This window comes from Mustelus asterias, chromosome 21 (assembly GCF_964213995.1).
Source record: "Mustelus asterias chromosome 21, sMusAst1.hap1.1, whole genome shotgun sequence".
Classification (NCBI taxonomy): domain Eukaryota; kingdom Metazoa; phylum Chordata; class Chondrichthyes; order Carcharhiniformes; family Triakidae; genus Mustelus; species Mustelus asterias.
Window position 1 is genome coordinate 75779518 of NC_135821.1, and position 20112 is coordinate 75799629.

At 44.9% G+C, this 20112-nt stretch overlaps 1 protein-coding gene across 4 annotated transcripts in view; it reads right to left on the reverse strand.

Moving 5' to 3' along the window:
• Nucleotides 1-20112, reverse strand: part of LOC144509424 (polycomb protein SCMH1-like) — a 211026-nt gene that overhangs the window by 166891 nt on the left and 24023 nt on the right. For 3 of the 4 annotated variants that reach the window (XM_078238292.1, XM_078238290.1, XM_078238291.1), the window contains one exon: nt 14991-15068. In XM_078238292.1, coding sequence (XP_078094418.1) covers nt 14991-15068 — 78 coding nt within the window. Of the gene's footprint in view, nt 1-14990; nt 15069-15497; nt 15580-20112 lie in introns of those variants that run through there. The other variant, XM_078238293.1, reaches the window with a different exon arrangement.

Sequence of the window (20112 nt, forward strand, 5' to 3'; positions counted from 1 at the left end):
AAATGCCGACCATAAATGTACTGATGGAACTGCCGTATGTGGCTGCCAAGCTTTCCTTATCTGTGTGGGAACGTTTCTTTTCCACTTCAGACAACATCCTTGAGGCAAAGGCAATTGACCTTTCCACTCCATCAGGCATTCTGCGGGACAAAACTGCTCCCGCTGCACATGGTGATACATCGCAAGTCACCAGGAAGGGCTTAGTTGGATCGAAGTGCACCAATAATGGCAATGACTGCACAGCCTGTTTGATTTTTGCGAATGCCTCTTTCTGGTCTTCCCACCTCCAACGCTGATGTTTCTTTAACAATTGGTGAAGTGGGGGCACTTTTTGTAAAAAACTATGATAACAGTTTACCATTACCTCCCCCGCCAATCGCACAGTGTCCCTCACCCCCTCTCATCCCCCCTCCTTCTCATTGCACAGTGTCCCTCACTCCCTCTCATCCCCCCTCCTTCTGATCGCACTGTGTCCCTCACCCAGTCTCATCCCCCCCTCCCCCGATAGTACAGTGTCCCTCCCATGTCCTTGATGGCAGTGTCACCACCCCCCCCCCCATCACCACAGTAGGCACAGTCCTCCCCCAGCCCCACCTCACCCAGCCTCAGCATTACTGGCCCAGCCAGTGCTGCCTCACTGGGCTCAAGGGAAGCAGTGCTACCACAATGCAGCTGCTTCCTCAAACTGCACCCCCCGCCTTCCCTGCAGCCACATGAACTCAGCCCCACCATTGCTGGCTGCTGGCAGCACTAGGACCCAAGGTCAGCAACAGGGCCCGAGGTCAGCACTAGGACCCAAGGTCAGCAATAGGACCCGAGGTCAGCAACAGGGCCTGAGGTCAGCAACAGGGCCTGAGGTCAGCAACAGGGCCCGAGGTCAGCACTAGGACCCAAGGTCAGCAATAGGACCCGAGGTCAGCAATAGGACCCGAGGTCAGCAACAGGGCCTGAGGTCAGCAACAGGGCCTGAGGTCAGCAACAGGGCCTGAGGTCAGCAATAGGGCCCGAGGTCAGCGCTAAAGCCCGTGTTTGGACACCAGCGGCAGCTTGTCCCCCCGGCACAGACGCAGGCCACCCCCCAACCTGGAACACAACATGGCTGCTTCTGTTTTCCACACCCCCCCCCCACCCCCCCCCCGGCTGCAGCACGGAGCCCTGTACACAGAGCGACTTTTCTCCTTGCTCAACCTTAGTGCTGCTGCACCTGCAGTAGACTTTTATGGAGCAGGTGTCTTATTCGCCGGTTGCCATGAACGAGGTCGTTAGAGTGACGTGGGACAATTACGAGTGAATCACGTTAATTATATTAAGATGCACGCAAAAGCAGGCTGATTAACATTTCACCCATTCTGGGCGAGATCCCGATCGCGCCCGGTTTTTGTTCTTGGTAAGATGGCAATGGGTGTGAAAATGGGCACTATCCCCGTTCATCCACTCACTCCCGATTTTATGGCCTCACCGCGCTGGAAAATGGGCGCAATGAGGTTGCAACGTTGTTCCCTGAGCATCAGGTGATGCTAAACTTGTGATGAAACTGTAAGTCTGTGGGCCACAAACTCTGAGCAGAATAACCTCTCACTTCTCTTCCGTTGTTATTTCATTTACTACAAAGAAGTAACGGAGCCATTCAATAAACTGCAGTCAGTTTTCTACTTTGGGATTGAATTTCTCGATCAAAGGCATTTCAACACTGTGCCTGTACCTTGGCTTCTTCTTATTTTTGATGCTCCAGTCTCTCACCCATTCGACCTGTGCACTTCGATCCCCAAGGAACTCAGAAAGATTTTCCTCATCGCCAGTGTACCAAACCGAGGTGAACTTTATGAGGCTCAAGGACAAAAGGCTTTATTGCCAACGAGAAACTAACGATATCTACAAACAGGGCCAGGATGAATAATTAGGCGACTGTGGGAGGCGAGGGAAGAGATTGCAGAGCCTCTGGCGATGGTCTTTGCGTCATCGATGGAGACGGGAGAGGTTCCGGAGGATTGCGGATGTGGTTCCTATATTCAAGAAAGGGAATAGGGATAGCCCAGGAAATTACCGACCGGTGAGTCTAACCTCAGTGGTTGGTAAGTTGATGGAGAAGATCCTGAGGGACAGGATTTATGAACATTTAGAGAAGTTTAGTATGCTCAAAAGTAGTCAGCACGGCTTTGTCAAAGGCAAATCGTGCCTTACGAGCCTGGTGGAGTTCTTTGAAAATGTGACTAAACACATTGACGAAGGAAAAGCGGTAGATGTGGTTTACATGGACTTCAGCAAGGCGTTCGATAAGGTCCCCCATGCAAGACTTCTCGAGAAAGTGAGAGGGCATGGGATCCAAGGGGCTGTTGCCTTGTGGATCCAGAACTGGCTTGCCTGCAGAAGGCAGAGAGCGGTTGTAGATGGGTCTTTTTCTGAATGGAGGTCGGTCACCAGTGGAGTGCCCCAGGGATCTGTTCTGGGACCCTTGCTGTTTGTCATTTTCATAAATGACCTGGATGAGGAAGTGGAGGGATGGGTTGGTAAGTTTGCCGATGACACGAAGGTTGGTGGTGTTGTGGATAGGTTGGAGGGATGTCAGAAGCTGCAGCATGACATAGATAGGATGCAAGACTGGGTGGAGAAGTGGCAGATGGACTTCAACCCGGATAAATGTGTAGTGGTCCATTTTGGCAGGTCAAATGGGATGAAGGGGTATAATATCAAGGGTAAGACTCTTAGCAGTGTAGAGGATCAGAAGGACCTTGGGGTCAGGGTCCATAGGACTCTTAAATCGGCCTCGCAGGTGGAGGAGGTGGTTAAGAAGGCGTATGGTGTGCTGGCCTTCATCAATCGAGGGATTGAGTTTAGGAGTCAGGAGATAATGATGCAGCTTTATAAGACCCTCGTCAGACCCCACTTGGAGTACTGTGCTCAGTTCTGGGGTCGCCTCATTACCGGAGGGATGTGGAAATGATTGAAAGGGTGCAGAGGAGATTTACAAGGATGTTGCCTGGATTGGTTGGCATGCCTTATGAGGATAGGTTGAGGGAGCTTGGTCTTTTCTCCTTGGAGAGACGAAGGATGAGAGGTGACCTAATAGAGGTGTACAAGATGTTGAGAGGTATAGATCGGGTGGATTCTCGGAGGCTTTTTCCCAGGGCTGAAATGGCTGCTACGAGAGGACACAGGTTTAAGGTGCTGGGGAGTAGGTACAGAGGAGATGTCAGGGGTAAGTTTTTCACTCAGGGGGTGGTGGGTGAGTGGAATCGGCTGCTGTCAGTGGTGGTGGAGGCAAACTCGATAGGGTCTTTTAAGAGACTTCTGGATGAGTACATGAGACCTAATAGGATTGAGGGTTATAGGTAAGCCTATATATAAGCCTAGGTAGGTAGGGACATGACCGGCGCTACTTGTGGGCCGAAGGGCCTGTTTGTGCTGTATTTTTTCTACGTTCTATGTTCTAGACTACTCCTTCTTGGTTCCAACTGCAGATCCTCCCCTGACCCTAGTGAATCTGTGGAACTCATTGCCGTAGAAGGCTGTGGAGGCCAGGTGATTTAAGACAGAGATAGATAGGTTCTTGATCAATAAGGGGATCAAGGGTTAGGGGAAGAAGGCAGGAGAATGGGGATGAGAATCATATTAGCCATGATTGAATGGCGGAGCAGACCCGATGGGCCAAATGGCCTAATTCTGCTCCTACATCTTATGGTCTTATGGACCCGAGATACACGCTCCAGCACTCGATTGGCTCAGCTTACCACCTCGACACTCCATATAGCCCGGCCCAACCACGTGACTACCACACTCTACAGGCCATTAGATACCTGGTAACAGTAGCACATCACAGCAAGGGCGAATCAGTCACATTGCTGGAATGTTCACAATAGCAGAAGCATCACAATTCAATCTAAGGCGGATTTCAGCGACTATTTTACTGTTCAAAAGTATAGCACTACGAAAAAAACATTAAATGCCAACAAATAAATATCTTCCTGACCCATAAACCTGAACTCCCTTTTTGAGAAAACAACATAAATAATGACCGTGTGTCTGTCCTCCCCAATAAGTCACAAGATTCGCTCTTTCCTCCTGCATTTGTTCAGCAAAAAACAAACGCCCAGCATATTTAAGAAACACAATTAACCGAAGGCACAATGTGTTGCACATCAGAGAAACCCACAGATGTTAGCTAGAATTCATTAATATTCTCCCTTTTAAAATCCATCATTTCGTAATTGTGTATTCACTCCTCCTTTTGGGCACTAATTAGTCTTCCAGGCAACTGGCACAAGTCAAATGCTCCATTTTAGTGCAAAACCCAATCGATTTTTGTTTATGATGCATACCCCAAAGATTCATGTGATGGGAATTCACTCTCTCCCTGGGGTTATACTTTGAATTTCCACATTTCCGTTGCTGCAACTGTGTGTGTGTGTGTGTGTGTGTGTGTGTGTGTGTGTGTGTGTGTTGGGGGGGGGGGTGCTACAGCACAAAACAGGCCCTTCGGCCCCACAAGTTGTGCCGAACACATCCCTACCTTTTAGGCCTACCTATAACCCTCCATCCTATTAAGTCCCATGTACTCATCCAGGAGTCTCTTAAAAGACCCTATTGAGTTTGCTTCCACCACCACTGACGGCAGCCGATTCCACTCACCCACCACCCTCTGTGTGAAAAGCTTCCCCCTAACATTTCCCCCATACCTACCCCCCAGCACCTTAAACCTGTGTCCTCTCGTAGCAGCCATTTCCACCCTGGGAAAAAGCCTCTGAGAGTCCACCCGATCTATGCCTCTCAACATCTTATATGCATCTATTAGGTCTCCTCTCATCCTATGTCACTCCAAGGAGAAAAGACCGAGCTCCCTCAGCCTATCCTCATAAGGCATGCCACTCAATCCAGGTAACATCCTTGTAAATCTCCTCTGCACCCTTTCAATCTTTTCCACATCCTTCCTGTAATGAGGCGACCAGAACTGAGCACAGTACTCCAAGTGGGGTCTGACGAGGGTCTTATATAGCTGCATCATTATCCCCGGACTCCTAAACTCAATCCCTCGATTGATATAGGCCAGCACACCATACGCCTTTTTAACCACCTCCTCCACCTGCGGGGCCGATTTTAGAGTCCTATGGACCCGGACCCCAAGGTCCTTCTGATCCTCTATTCTGCCAACTGAATCAATGCCAGCTTTCTGTAGATCAACCCAGTCAGTTTGATTCACCTGTTCTATCCCCAAAGCCACGCTTGTTTATTTCCCATAGTGCCCATTCAATATTCATAGAATCCTATCATGCAGAAGGTGGCTATTCGGCCCATAAAGCCTGCACCAACAACAATCCCACCCAGGTCCTATCCCCGTGACCCCACGTATTTACCCTAGCGAATCTCCCGATACTAGGGGGCAATTCAGCATGCCCAATCCACCTCACCCGCACATCTTTGGACTGCAAGAATATTCTTTGAAATAATTGATTGTTGCCCCTACAACCGACATGTCAGCTACGACTCTCACCAACTTTTACCATGCACCATAGAAAGCATTCTTTCCAGTTGTATCACAGCTTGGTATGGCTCTTGTTCTGCCCAAGACCGCAAGGAACTACAAAAGGTCGTGAACGTAGCCCAATCCATCACGCAAACCAGCCTCCCACCTATCGACTCTGTCTACATTTCCCGCTGCCTCGGCAAAGCAGCCAGCATAATTAACCCCATGCATCGCAGACATTCTCTCTTCCACATTCTTCCGTCGAGAAAAAGATACAAAAGTCTGAGGTCACGTACCAACCGACTCAAGCACAGCTTCTTCCCTGCTGCTGTCAGACATTTGACTGGACTTACCTTGCATTAAGTTGATCTTTCTCTACACCCTATGAGAGTAACACTACATTCAGCACTCTCTCGTTTCCTTCTCTATGAACGGTATACTTTGTCTGTATAGCGCGCAAGGAACAATACTTTTCACTGTATGTTAATACATGTGACAATAATAAATCAAATCAAAAATACTTCATAAGCAGTATGTGATATTACTAGTCACTGTGTAAAAAGCACTTCCAAACCTTCCTCCATACCGCTTTTGTGTCTCCTAGTTCTTATATTGTTAGTTAATGGGAATAGCTTTTCTTTATCTCGTTTACCTTAAACTGTCATAATCTTGTACACTCCTACCAATTCTCCTCTGAGCCTCCTTCCCTCCGAAACGGAATAACCCCACCGTCTCCAACCAAACCTTGTAGCCAAAATCCTTCATCCCATTCTGGTAAATCGCCTCTGCACGCTCACAAGGTCCCTGACATCATTCCCAAAGGGGACTGGCCAAAACTGGACTGGGATATCAGATGACAAGCCGGACACATGTAGTAATCTGCTCTTCCCCACGTTAAAAAGGACAAGGGATTCAAAACCAAGTGTTTGCAACAGCCAATTAAAAAACATCTTGCTTTGCAGCAACTCCATAAAGTCATGTTGCAAGTGTCTGGATCCAATCAAAGTTGAATTGTGAATTAATGATTATGTCCAGATCAATCAAGATTAAGATCATTTATTCCAATTTGAATTAAACTCAGCCTTCAAAGTAATTTCAAAGGGCGGCCCAGTGGTTAGCACTGCTGCCTCACAGCTCCAGGGATCCAGGTTCAATTCCCGGCTTGGGTCATTGTCTGTGCGGAGTTTGCACATTCTCCCCGGGTCTGCGTGGGTTTCCTCCGAGTGCTCTGGTATCCTCCCACAGTCCAAAGATGTTCGGGTTAGGTGGATTGGCCATGCTAAATTGTCCATAGTGTCCTGGGATGTGGTTAGAAGGATTGCAACAAAGGACAAAGAAAATTACAGCATAGGAACGGGCCCTTCGGCCCTCCAAACCTGCACCGACCATGCTGCCCGACTTAACTAAAACCCCCTACCTTTCCGGGGACCATATTCCTCTATTCCCATCCTATTCATGTACTTGTCAAGATGCCCCTTAAAAGTCACTACTGTATCCGCTTCCACTCCCTCCCCCGGCAACGAGTTCCAGGCATCCACTACTCACTGTGTAAAAGATCTGCCTTGTACATCTCCTTTAAACCTTGCCCCTCGCACCTTAAACCTGTGCCCCCGAGTAATTGACTCTTCCACCCTGGGAAAAAGCTTCTGACTATCCACTCCGTCCATGCCTCTCATAATCTTGCAGATTTCTATCAGGTCTCCCCTCAACCTCCGTCGCTCCAGTGAGAACAAACCAAATTTCTCCAATCTCTCCTCATAGCTAATGCCCTCCGTACCAGGCAACATCCTGGTAAATCTTTTCTGTGGCCTCTCCAAGGCCTCCACATCCTTCTGATAGTGTGGCGACTAGAATTGAACAACTGTCCCAAGTGCGGCCTAACTAAGCTGCAACATGACTTGCCAATTCTTAAACTCAATACCCCGGCCAATGAAGGCAAGCATGCCGTATGCCTTCTTGACTACCTTCTCCACCTGCATTGCCACTTTCAGTGACCTGTGTACCTGTACACCCAGATCCCTCTGCCTATCAATACCCTTACGGGTTCTGCCATTTACTGTATATTCCCTATCTGTATTAGACCTTCCAAAATGCATTACCTCACATTTAGTGGGGTAAATGTGTGGGTTGTGGGGACAGGGCCTGGGGTGGGATTGTGATCAGTGCAGACACGATGGGCCGAATGGCCTCCTTCTGCACTGTAGGGTTCTAAATAAACGTGCATCTGTCCAGTTTCAGTAGCACTGTAACTCCTGTGCAAAACTGGCTAAAACACTTCTGAAGAAATTTCAATTCACGGCTGGAATTGACTGGCTGTGGCCCGACCGGAATGTGTGTACAATTGCACGGGATGATGTCAGCTTGCAATATTGAGGTCGGTCAGCACACAGGGGAATCTGAGCCATAACTGCTGACAAATAAAGGGCCAGTTAATGCCGTTACACAGCCTATTGGCCGGGATTGTACGCTGCCCGTGCGAGTTTTCTCTCGTCACATGGACAAAACGCACAGGCTCGTGTTACGCTTTTAACAATTTGTCATCCAAGGGCAGGATAAAAAGGCCCCGGAGCACAAACACTTGCATTTACTTGTGATTTTTTTTCTGCTGCTGTCATATCTCCAAGTTTTGCCAGATTTCCTTATGATTACACTCACTTTCTAAACTAGTTCACCTACAAATCACTGCCAAAGTTCTCCCAAAATAGGTCAGTCTGTACAAATATCATGGGGAATATTGACATTTACAAAAGATATTGGCTTTGGAATCCCAGGCTAATTGGCATATTGTCACTGTAATTATATGGGGATCTGAGGTGGGTGGTGGTGTCGTGAGCTAAGGGTAGGGGCTCTCTGGACACCCCACTCCCCATCACCCAGGTCTTCACTATGACCCAGCATACAGATACTGCAAGTTTGTCATATAATTGTGAGCGGCATGGTGGCACAGTGGGTTAGCAATGCTGCCTCACAGCGCCAGGGACCTGGGTTCGATTCCTGGTTTGGGTCACTGTCTGTGTGGAGTTTGCACGTTCTCCCTGTGTCTGCGTGGGTTTCCTCCGGGTGCTCCGGTTTTCTCCCACAGTCTGAAAGACGTGCTGGTTAGGTGCATTGACCCGAACAGGCACCGGAATGTGGCGACTAGGGGAATTTCACAGTAACTTCATTGCCGTGTTAATGTAAGCCTTACTTGTGACTAATAAATAAACTTTATTTACTTCAATGTGAATATAACCAGATCCCTACATCATTGAAAACAGCTTTTTAAAAAGGATTTCCTAGCAAAAGGGAACAACCACACTTTGTCAGCAATCCCCCCCAAACCCCCACTACGGCCACTAGCCCAAGCTACATCACCTCAGCTGGACAGTCCAGAGTTGCTGCAATAGCAGTTGACCAGATACACCCCTGATGCCACGGATGGAGCATTCAGCTGTCTGGAGGTCAGTAGGTTATGGCTTCAGATCCCACTCCAGGGAGTTGAGAACATGGGCTCCATGGGCTTACAGTCCCAGCGCAGTCCTGACAGAGTGCTGCACTGTCTGCGATGCCGGAGTTCAGGTGAGGTGTTAATCTGAGACCATGGGGTGAATTTTACCATCCCGCCCGCCATGGGAATCGGAGCGGGCAAGAGGCGGACCATGGAATGGTCCGTTTTTCAGATTTTCAACATTGAAGTGACCACACTTCAAGACATCTCAGAGCGTCTCCCTGCTTTTCGAAGCAGGCATTGGAGAATTCTTCACTAATATAGGTTGTGACGATACTGTGCCTTTAAGAAATGTAATTTTAATCATGTTTCTTTGCAGGTTTTTTTCAAGCAGCTCTTCGTGTTTTATTTTGGCACCGTTTTGTCTGCAACCAGTGTCCTCTAATAGTTACTGAAGCAATATAATGCAACATCATGTTTATTGTTAATCTGGCCTAATGCAGTCTCCTGGGGTTTTATGATCCTTTGGGAATTGCTGGGTGGAGCATGACTGACAGGTCAGGTGGTGTCTGGGAACATTTTATTTTACACAAAAAAGTCCAAGTTTCTAGTTTCAGTTCAGTTGCTGTTAGAAGCTAGTGGAAGAGGCAGTGTGCTTCTCTCTCTCTCTCTTCAGAGGCTTTTTGGAAAGTTCCAGGATTGGGAAGCCTCAGAGATTTGCTCCAACATTCAAAGGACCAGTTTACAGCACATGTTAAAAAGCTGAAGATCCAGCATCATGCGAGCATACTTGCTTTTTGTGCCAAGTCCGGAAAGGAGTGTATGTTTATAGGATGTTGTTTGACTTGGAACATCATAGCTAGCTAGCTGCTAAGGTTTATACTGTATCATGTTTGATTCTTGTAATTGGTAAAAGTTAAGCTATCTTTTTATTATATTTTAAACTGTGTTCTTAAATAAACTTTGTTTGCTGAAAGCTTCCTGGTGGGTCACTTGAACCATACTCAGAGTGAAACACTTTACGCTCATCCGTGCCAAATTCAAATGTAAAAACTTAGGGTCTAGGCTACCTTCATAAAACACCTTGGAGTTTCTGACCTGGGTCATAGCAAAGTAGATGAAGATGGACTGGAGCAGTTCAGCTATGAACAGAGGCTGGTTAGGCCGAGGTTGTTTTCCTTGGAGCAGACAAGGCTGAGGGAGAACCTGACTGAGGTATACACAATTATGACGGACATAATAGGATAGATAGGAGGGAACCTTTCCCCTTTGTAGTTCCATGGGTAAGATGGGTATAGAGGGATATGGGCCAAATGCGGGCAATTGGGACTAGCTGAGGGGTTTAAAAAAAAGTGCGGCATGGACAAGTTGGGCCGAAGGGCCTGTTTCCATGCTGTAAACCTCTATGACTCTAGAGGGGTCAACAACCAAGGGGATAGATTTAAGTTAAGGAACAGGAGATTTAGAGAGGATTTGAGGAAGAACTTTTTCACCCAGAGGGTGGTGGGAATCTGGAACTCACTGCCTTATTAAAGGGTGGTAGAGGCGGGAACCCTCACAACATTTAAGAAGTATTTAGATCAGCACTGGAAACACGAAAGCACACAAGGCTATGGACCAAGTGCTGGAAAATGGAATTAGAATAGACAGGTGTTGATGGCCTGCACAGACATGATGGGCCAAAGGGCCTCGTTTTGTGCTGTAAATTTCTATGACAATAAACTAACAAAAAAACATTGTTGGCTGACAAAACACTTCTGATAAAAAAAGCCCCATCATGTCATCACATGACGAACATGCCTCCTCGACAGCAACACTGCACATACAACTAATTTGTGAATGCAAGATAAATTAGCGGCATGGTATGCAGAAGCCTAGGAATTGTAAAAGATTCAACAGTCAGCCACACCAGGCACTTAACCTCAGATGTTCACTATGTTCCAATATCAATCTCACTCCTGTCTCATAAAACCTTTCAATTTTAAAAAGAAAATTCAAATATAGCAATTGCTCTCTGACTGAATCAATGTCCCATTGGCACAATGGATTAAAATCCCTGTTTAAATTGATTCGCTCCTTGCTTGCATGTTGGTTTAAACAACCTGCAATTTGGCAACATTCCCGAAAATCAGCTTTATAGAGTGGATCATTTGGCTATCGTAACCATTTGCCTCAACATGGAGTGGCACGGTGGTTAGCACTGCTGCCTCACAGCACCAGGGACCAGGGTTCGGTTCCCAGCTTGGGTTGCTATCTGTGCGGAGTTTGCACGTTCTCCCCGTAAATCTGCATGGGTTTCCTCCGGATGCTCCGGTTTCCTCCCATAGTCCAAAAGACGTGCTGGTTAGATGCATTGGCCATGCTAAGTTCTCTCTCAGTGTACCCAAACAGGTGCCGGAGTGTGGCAACCAGGGAATTTTCACAGTAACTTCATTGCAATGTTAATGTAAAACCTACTTGTGATGCTAATAAATAAATTCTTTCTTTAGCTGAACCACTCATCAGCTGAAGCCTTTTCTTCATTAGGCACTACATAAATGCAAGTTGCTTTGATTTGGAATATCAACATTAATTAGACTTCAGACGATTACTCATGGGTACCCTTCCAAGAAAATGAGATGAGTTTAAAATATAATTTGTTTGACATCAAACCTATCCAAAGAACCCGAATTCAATACAAAACCAAATCTTTGTTCAAAGTACCTGCCTCCTGCAACTCACTAAATATGCAATTATCTTCGCCACTCATGAAGCAATTCAAGTAAAATCACTCGAGTAAATGCCCAACAGGCAAAATAATTACAGCTAAACACATGCGATATATGACATTCTGACAAACCTTTGATTATATTTTGCCATTCCCCTCTGATGCTGCATTTAAAAAATGAACATAAACCTTAATGGCACCAACTATCTACCTTGTAAATTTCAAATAAGCACTAATGCATTCACTTCTGAAAGTGAGACGCTAAGGAATCAAACTTAATAGCACTGAAGGTGGAGTATTGATCTAACAAAGAAATCTTTCATGGCATGTGAGCGTCGCTGGCAAGGCCATTAATTGACGACCGCCCTCATGTTGGCAAAACCAGTAATTGTTGCCCACCCCTCATGCCCCCTCTGAACCAAGTTGCTTGCTAGGCCATTTCAGAAGGCAGTTAAGAGTCAACTGCATTGCTGTGGATCTGAAGTCACATGGTAGCCAGGCCAAGTAAGGACAGCAGATTTCCTTCCTTCAAGGGCATTAGTGAAGCAGATGGGATTTTGCTGAGATCACCTTTTAATTTCAGATTTTATTTAGAGTCATAGAGGTTTACAGCATGGAAACGGGCCCTTCGGCCCAACTTGTCCATGCCACCCCTTTTTTTTCAAATCCCTAAGCTAGTCCCAATTGCCCACATTTGGCCCATATCCCTCTATACCCATCTTACCCATGTAACTATCTAAATGCTTTTTAAAAGACAAAATTGTACCCACCTCTACTACTACCTCTGGCAGCTTGTTCCAGATTCTCACCACCCTCTGTGTGAAAAAATTGCCCCTCTGGACCTTTCTGTATCTCTCCCCTCTCACCTTAAACCTATGCCCTCTAGTTTTAGACTCCCTTACCTTTGGGAAAAGATATTTTACCTAGCTGCTCTATGCCCCTCATTATTTTATAGACCTCCATAAGATCACTCCTCAGCTTCCTACGCTCCAGAGAAAAAAGTCCCAGTCTATCCAGCCTCTCCTTATAACTCAAACCATCAAGTCCCGGTAAATCCTAGTAAATCTCTTCTGCACTCTTTCTAGTTTAATAATATCCTTTCTATAATAGGGTGACCAGAACTGTACACAGTATTCCAAGTGTGGCCTTATCAATGTCTTGCACAACTTCAACAAGACGTCCCAACTCCTGTATTCAATGTTCTGAATATTCAATTTATTAATTGAATTTAAATTTCACCAGCTGCCGTGGTGGGATTTGAGTCCACATCCCCAGAGAATGAGGTTTGGGCCCCTGGATTATTAGTCCAGTGCCATTACTACAACACCCACCACCTCCCTCAGAAAATACTCCCCCTAAAGTACACAATTCTCTGTGTCCCAGCACTATTGTGTTCAATAGTATACAGATAGATTGAACGGTTCCCTCACGGAGCTCCAGAAACAACCACTTTATCTCAATTAAATTGCTCCAGAGATCAGATAAACTGTCACCGAGTGCAGGCCTTGGCAATCGGAGAACTGGTTCATTCATGACTCTATCAGTAATGTTTCTTACGTTTTTGTAGCAAAGCACTGCCCAAAAGAGACAGATAAAAAAAACAAAAGAACATGCCAGTTATGGGATTTTGAAGAGAGAGAGAGCTTTAAAGTTGATTTCAATCAGACGGTGCACAGATCAACCATATTTCATTCAATGGGAGCTGGTGAACATCCTGATATCAAAGCCCCAATTTCAATGGTCTAAAATCAGTTGAAAATAAACATTATGGGATCCACAACAACACCAATATGTCACCCTATGCAAAGCTGTTCTTTAATATTCTAGTTAAGTTCTCTTCTCCATTCGAAAAATAAATAACAAAGAACAAAGAACAAAGAACAGTACAGCACAGGAAACAGGCCCTTCGGCCCTCCAAGCCTGTGCCGCTCCTTGGTCCAACTAGACCAATCGTTTGTATCCCTCCATTCCCAGGCTGCTCATGTGACTATCCAGGTAAGTCTTAAACGATGTCAGCGTGCCTGCCTCCACCACCCTACTTGGCAGCGCATTCCAGGCCCCCACCACCCTCTGTGTAAAAAACGTCCCTCTGATGTCTGAGTTATACTTCGCCCCTCTCAGCTTGAGCCCGTGACCCCTCGTGATCGTCACCTCCGACCTGGGAAAAAGCTTCCCACTGTTCACCCTATCTATCCCCTTCATAATCTTGTATACCTCTATTAGATCTCCCCTCATTCTCCGTCTTTCCAAGGAGAACAACCCCAGTCTACCCAATCTCTCCTCATAGCTAAGACCCTCCATACCAGGCAACATCCTGGTAAACCCTCTCTGCACTCTCTCCAATGCCTCCACGTCCTTCTGGTAGTGCGGCGACCAGAACTGGACGCAGTACTCCAAATGTGGCCTAACCAGCGTTCTATACAGCTGCATCATCAGACTCCAGCTTTTATACTCTATACCCCGTCCTATAAAGGCAAGCATACCATATGCCTTCTTCACCACTTTCTCCACCTGTGTTGCCACCTTCAAGGATTTGTGGACTTGCACACCTAGGTCCCTCTGTGTTTCTATACTCCTGATGACTCTGCCATTTATTGTATAACTCCTCCCTACATTATTTCTTCCAAAATGCATCACTTCGCATTTATCCAGATTAAATTCCATCTGCCACCTCTCCGCCCAATTTTCCAGCCTATCTATATCCTGCTGTATTGCCCGACAATGCTCTTCACTATCCGCAATTCCAGCCATCTTCGTGTCATCCGCAAACTTGCTGATTACACCAGTTACACCTTCTTCCAAATCATTTATATATATCACAAATAGCAGAGGTCCCAGTACAGAGCCCTGCGGAACACCACTGGTCACAGACATCCAGCCGGAAAAAGACCCTTCGACCACTACCCTCTGTCTCCTATGGCCAAGCCAGTTCTCCACCCATCGAGCCACTTCTCCTTGTATCCCATGAGCCTTAACCTTCTTAACCAACCTGCCATGTGGGACTTTGTCAACCAATGAGTGTTCAGTGGAATGGTGAATTCTTGTCTTGTGCGCAAGTTGCTTGAAATCACGGGAAACTCAGCAAGGGCAGGAAAACAGGCACACGCGCATGACTGTTAGAATTGATTCTCACACTCTCACGAGAATAAAAAAAATCCCATCTTCTGCTGCTGGAATGTTCAATCAAGGCTTGCACAGCCATTCAGCCCATCCAAAGTGGGAGGCCAGCCCAGTTTGTTCAAGCAGAACGCTCTAAATTTGGTGCTGTTCTTTCCAGAAACAAATGCCATTAAAGGACTTACCCAGGTCAACCCAACTGATGGGTTACACAATACAGAAACAAATCGATGACTTCCTGCACACTCAAGATAACATTTCACACGAGTCAAAGTACTTACCCAGATATGGCGATGGAGTATTCGAAGGGCGGCCACTACGAGCATACTTTTGTCTTCTTCCATCTTTCCAATCTATAACTAGAGCAAAGAAAAAAAAAGATTGGCTTATCGTTCTCAGGACAATTGTTCTTAGGTTTAATTTATGCAGAAATGCGGTACGTTCCATATATCCGTCTTTCTCATTGATGAGGATGGGCCTCACGCAGTAAGTGGTTGGAATGGACGTGTTAATAAATAATGCATTTAATGATAAGCATTCACTTCTATTCCAGAATGCTGCAATGAGTGGACAGTGGCATCGGTTGCAATCAGGTCATCGTCTTGAAGAATAAATGGAATTCATTCCTCAGGAATATAATTAAATTCTTAAACATCAAAATGGGAGAAGTAAATCAGAAAACAGTGTATTTGGCTGTTTTCCTGATTCACGTCACACTGTACTACATAGCTATCCCACTGTGTTTGTCTGTAATATATACAAATTAAAAAGAATGATTGCCTTTATACCTTAAAGTCAAGAGAATGTCTCAAACAGTAGCTGGGATTGTGTTAATACTCCTGTTGACAGATGTGCTCATATTTCAGACTTTGATGGGACATCAAACACTGCAGAAAACAATAGCATAAAACATTTCAATGAAGGATTCTCTCAAGAGTTGGGTGGTATCTACTATATTAGAATGCTGAGCTCTCAAGCTGGAGACCAGGTTCAAATCTCAGACTTGACTCGGATCCAAATCAGGCTCCTCCTCAGGGAACTGGTTCAAGAGTGTTCAAGGGACTTCTGAAGGACAAAGATGAAATGAAGGAAAACATGAGAGTGTGTGATCCCCAGAAGGAAAAAAAGACAGTAAAACTTGGAAATGGTTGACACTGGTCCAAACTGGAATTCCATTTTAAGGTACTGAAGACCAGTACCAGTCATTTCCCAAGTTTGACTGGGTTTTATTTTTTCCCTTCAAGAGATGGAAACCTTCCCATCCAGTGGTTTGACTGACAAGTGCCGTCTTCCACAGCCTGATCCATCCCATCGTCTCAGGGACAGTGCGGATGAGGAATTGAACAGAAAGGAGAAAGTTAGGAGGATATGAAGACAAATTCACAAGCCTACCATGAAGCAGGCCAGTTCCACTTCAAAATGCAGAAGACTGCTAACTTGCCTAGCTGAATCCAACAAACTCGCCCAAGCATAAAGACTTTTTAGATGCTGCTTGCAGTTGACAGTAAGTATTGCTAATCGGGAACAGATTGCTAAAGGCATTAAAAATCTTTAATGGTTTTAAGAACAGCTTGTGACAGCACAGCAGCAGTGTGCCAAGCTGAACTGTAAATCTATATTGCTGTATACTGACGTTGGCTCACAAGGCCCATATGTACCTCTTCAAGCAAGATCTAGGCACCAACATACCTCAAATCCATTATTATTCTCTCCAGAATATGGAGTTGCACCCAGGTGACAGACCTATCCAAGACCATTAAGTTCTTGCATCTATACTAGTGGCTGTGTCTAAACTGAAAAGCAATGTTCTGCAATGCTGATAATGTAATTATGTGACTTATTTTCTTCCTTTCTCTTGGCACCGATACCTCCTGGATTGTCATTTCATAATCATTGGGAACACTCCAGTATCTTACCCAAGTAGCTTGCTCCATGATCCAAGTTTAGATGACAATGCAATGACTGCAAACCTCACCTCACCCTACAGTCACAAACATACACATCACATGACAGCCTTTCGAAAGGTGGGGCATGGCTGATGTTCTTTACTCCCGTCTTGTCAAAGAGATGATTCTCACCCTCCCACTGCCACACTAGCTGAAAACTGTGCGCAAGTTGGGAGGCTCAATGTTTTCTACCTATTTTACTGTTGAAGGAACATTAAACAAATAACCTCAAGCTTAAATAAATCCAAATATCACCTTTTGCCAGGGAAAAAAGGTTGTGCTGTCAAAGCTTTTCATCTTGCACTCATCAGGACAGTTATGCAAGATAAACCAACAGCATGGGTGGGGGTTTCCTACGATGCTCGCCCCAAGACCGGAAAATCCCGCCTGAGGTCAACGGACCTTTGCCTGATCCAAGTCCCGCCCACTATAATGGCGGGCGGGACGGGAAAATTCCACCCCATGTCTTTTATTTCAGCAATACTCAAGTTCTGTACTACCTAACAACTATTTAAATCCAAAAATCATGTTTCCATATGTAGAATAAATCTTCCCCCCGCCAAGCCATCAAACAAATAGCTGTGGATTCTGAAGCATTCAAGACTGATAGATAGCTATTTGTTTGGCAAGATTGTCAAGAGGCAGAAAGGAAAGTTGAGAAAATACAGTCGAGGAACAGATAAACCACAATCTATTTAAACTACAGGGGGATAAGCCTACTGAAGACTGAATGACTCACTCCTCTTCCTAAAGCTACTCAGGATTGAGGCACGTTGAGGTTTTGGGAGAATTACCACACAGGATTAATTGCTCGCTATCCAGAGATCAGGCTGACCAGAAACAACATTCCAGTCCTTGACTGGTGTCCAGCAACTGGCCAAATGCACATCTCATTTGGAAAGCGCTCCCATAGCACCCATTATAAATTGCTGCATTAAGTGTCAACTGCATCATGAATATACAGAACAGCTGGCATTGCATGAATACTTTGACAGGGACATTATTGCTAGCAATACTCACTAAAGTGCTGAAAAATCTGAACTCTATTTGCAATGTGTTCACAGTAGATTAACAGTGATTTAAATCATGGTTTAAAACAGTTGAATGCCTGAAAAATTGAAGAGGGGAAAGCACTGTTCTGTTAAGCCCTCCAGAACAATTAATTTAATCCTGATGAAGGTTATTGCCACTACATAGTAAATGCATTGTATTCATTTTGAACTCGTTCTGGTATTGGGGGATTGTGTCATAACACTGAAGAATTGATTCCCAAAGAAACTGGACAGGGTTCCTGATAGTTCATTCTTTACTAATATTTATAACACTAACACGCGGGGACACACACGCGCGGGGGCACACATGCTCGGGGACACACACGCGCCGGGACACATGCAGACAGACATACACACATACAGATACACACACACACACACATACACACAAACACATAGACAGAGACACACACAATTAACTTTCCCCTTTCCACCTCACTATAAAATGAGAAACCATGCCTTGTTCTGGAGCGAGAAAGTGAATGTTCACACAACCACTCCGACAGCTCTAACATTGGTGACCCATCTTTCAGCCTGCTGAAAATGAGCTCTCATTCACACTGCCCTTCATGCCTCATATAGCCCTCCAGAGACAAGGTTTAATGCAGTGTGTTTGGAAACCAAAAGGTAGCTATAAGGGATTTATATTTGTACAGGTAAACATTAGAAATAAGGTATAGTTTAAAATGGGTTTAATTTAATGTTTCTATGCTTGGAAGGGTAAAACCTATAGTTAGATTCATCCTGGAGAGAGGTGTGTTATTTGTGGGGGGTTGGTTTCAAATCCAACTGTGCTTCCATTGTGCTTAGAGAGGGTTACAGCTTAAAGAGTCAATAAAAGGCAGTTGCTTAGCAACTTTTAAGGTAGAAAGTTTTTTTTAAATTTAGTTTTAACTGGATATATTGCAGTTGAAGATAGTACACGGCGGAGTGAGCGTCTCTCAACTTTGCTGGGGAAAAAAAGACTGGACAGGACAAGGGAGCTGCAAAGAGGCAGACTTCCTAAAGAACCAGCTGCAGTCCAGGTAGCCCGATAATTAGGACAAAGAGAATGTCTTAGGAAGCCTGAAGTTAAGAGAACAGAGACCAAGGTATGATTCAGGAGAATTCAAGGGAAAAGTAAATGAAGTACTTGAATTAAAGTGGGGAAGCAGACATCAGTGGTAAATCAGAAGTTTGATGCCATCTTAGTAGAGTCTGGGAATTGATAGTCAAAGCAATTGTGAACAATGAAGGCTAAGAAATCCTGAATGGGAAGTGGTAAAACCTGGATGCTGGATTATTTGTTAAAAGTGGAGTGGAAGTTTTGTTTAAAAGACTAATTTGGAAAATCTGGATTGGATTTCGAAATGAAAAGTGCTAATGGAAAACATTGTTGCGAAAGAAGATTTTAAAGTTTTTTTTGGGAGTAGACTTTGGCAACTGTCATGTGACAATCATCTTGGGGGATTTTGAAGAGACATCTAGACATTCACTTGAGTTCAGAGTAGAGAGTGTATTTGACCACGGCCAGTCTGTAAGCTTAAAGGAGCTTTGTGTTACTGAGACCATTGCAGTTTAAGATATGCCTTATAATCTGTGTTAATCTTAAAATCTGTGTATATTTGTGATGCTAGGAGGGAAGTAAAGGGGCATTGCATCATAATACAATTTTTTCATGTTTAATAATTTTTTTTTTCTTGCTGTTAAAGCTAATTAGCAGTCATGTGACTCTGTTCCTTCACATTTTCTACGATCTTTTGAGCCCAGGTTCCATTTTGGAATCTTCCCGGCTGATTATAACATCAATTGGGATCATAATAATTGAAGCAGAAATCCAACTTTTGTCCCACTAGTCAAAGTGTCCAGGGGAGAAAAGTTGGCTATTAATTACAAATTAGAAATAAACATGTTACATCATAAACATATTCCAGTTCTGACAAAGTTTTGACTTAAAACATTAACTCTCCTTGTCTCCAGATCTGCTGAGTATTTCTAACATTTTCTTTTTTACTTTAGGAGTAATTGGATAATGTTAATAGGCACAAGTGGCACTTTTACATTATCAAGATAAGGGGTGTTAATGGCAGGAACCAGGACACTTTCCATTTCATACCCCGGACAAAATATTCAACAATTCCCCTTTCTCTTAAAAGGGAAAAATAAAGCAAGGTTCATAAGGGACAGCTAACCCGCTATGGTCAATCTGACACTGCGAGTGAGTTGAAATTTCTGCCTCTTACCCGCTTCCAGGACTGCCAAATCATGTTACATACAGTACATCTCAAAGAAGAGTTAAACTCTCTTGACCTTGCTTTATTTTAGACAGGATCGCCACAAACCAGTGTGACATTCTCAGATTTTTCACACTAACAATCTTCATCCTTGCTCAAGCATCATTTCCCTCTCTTGTTAAATTGGAGAGG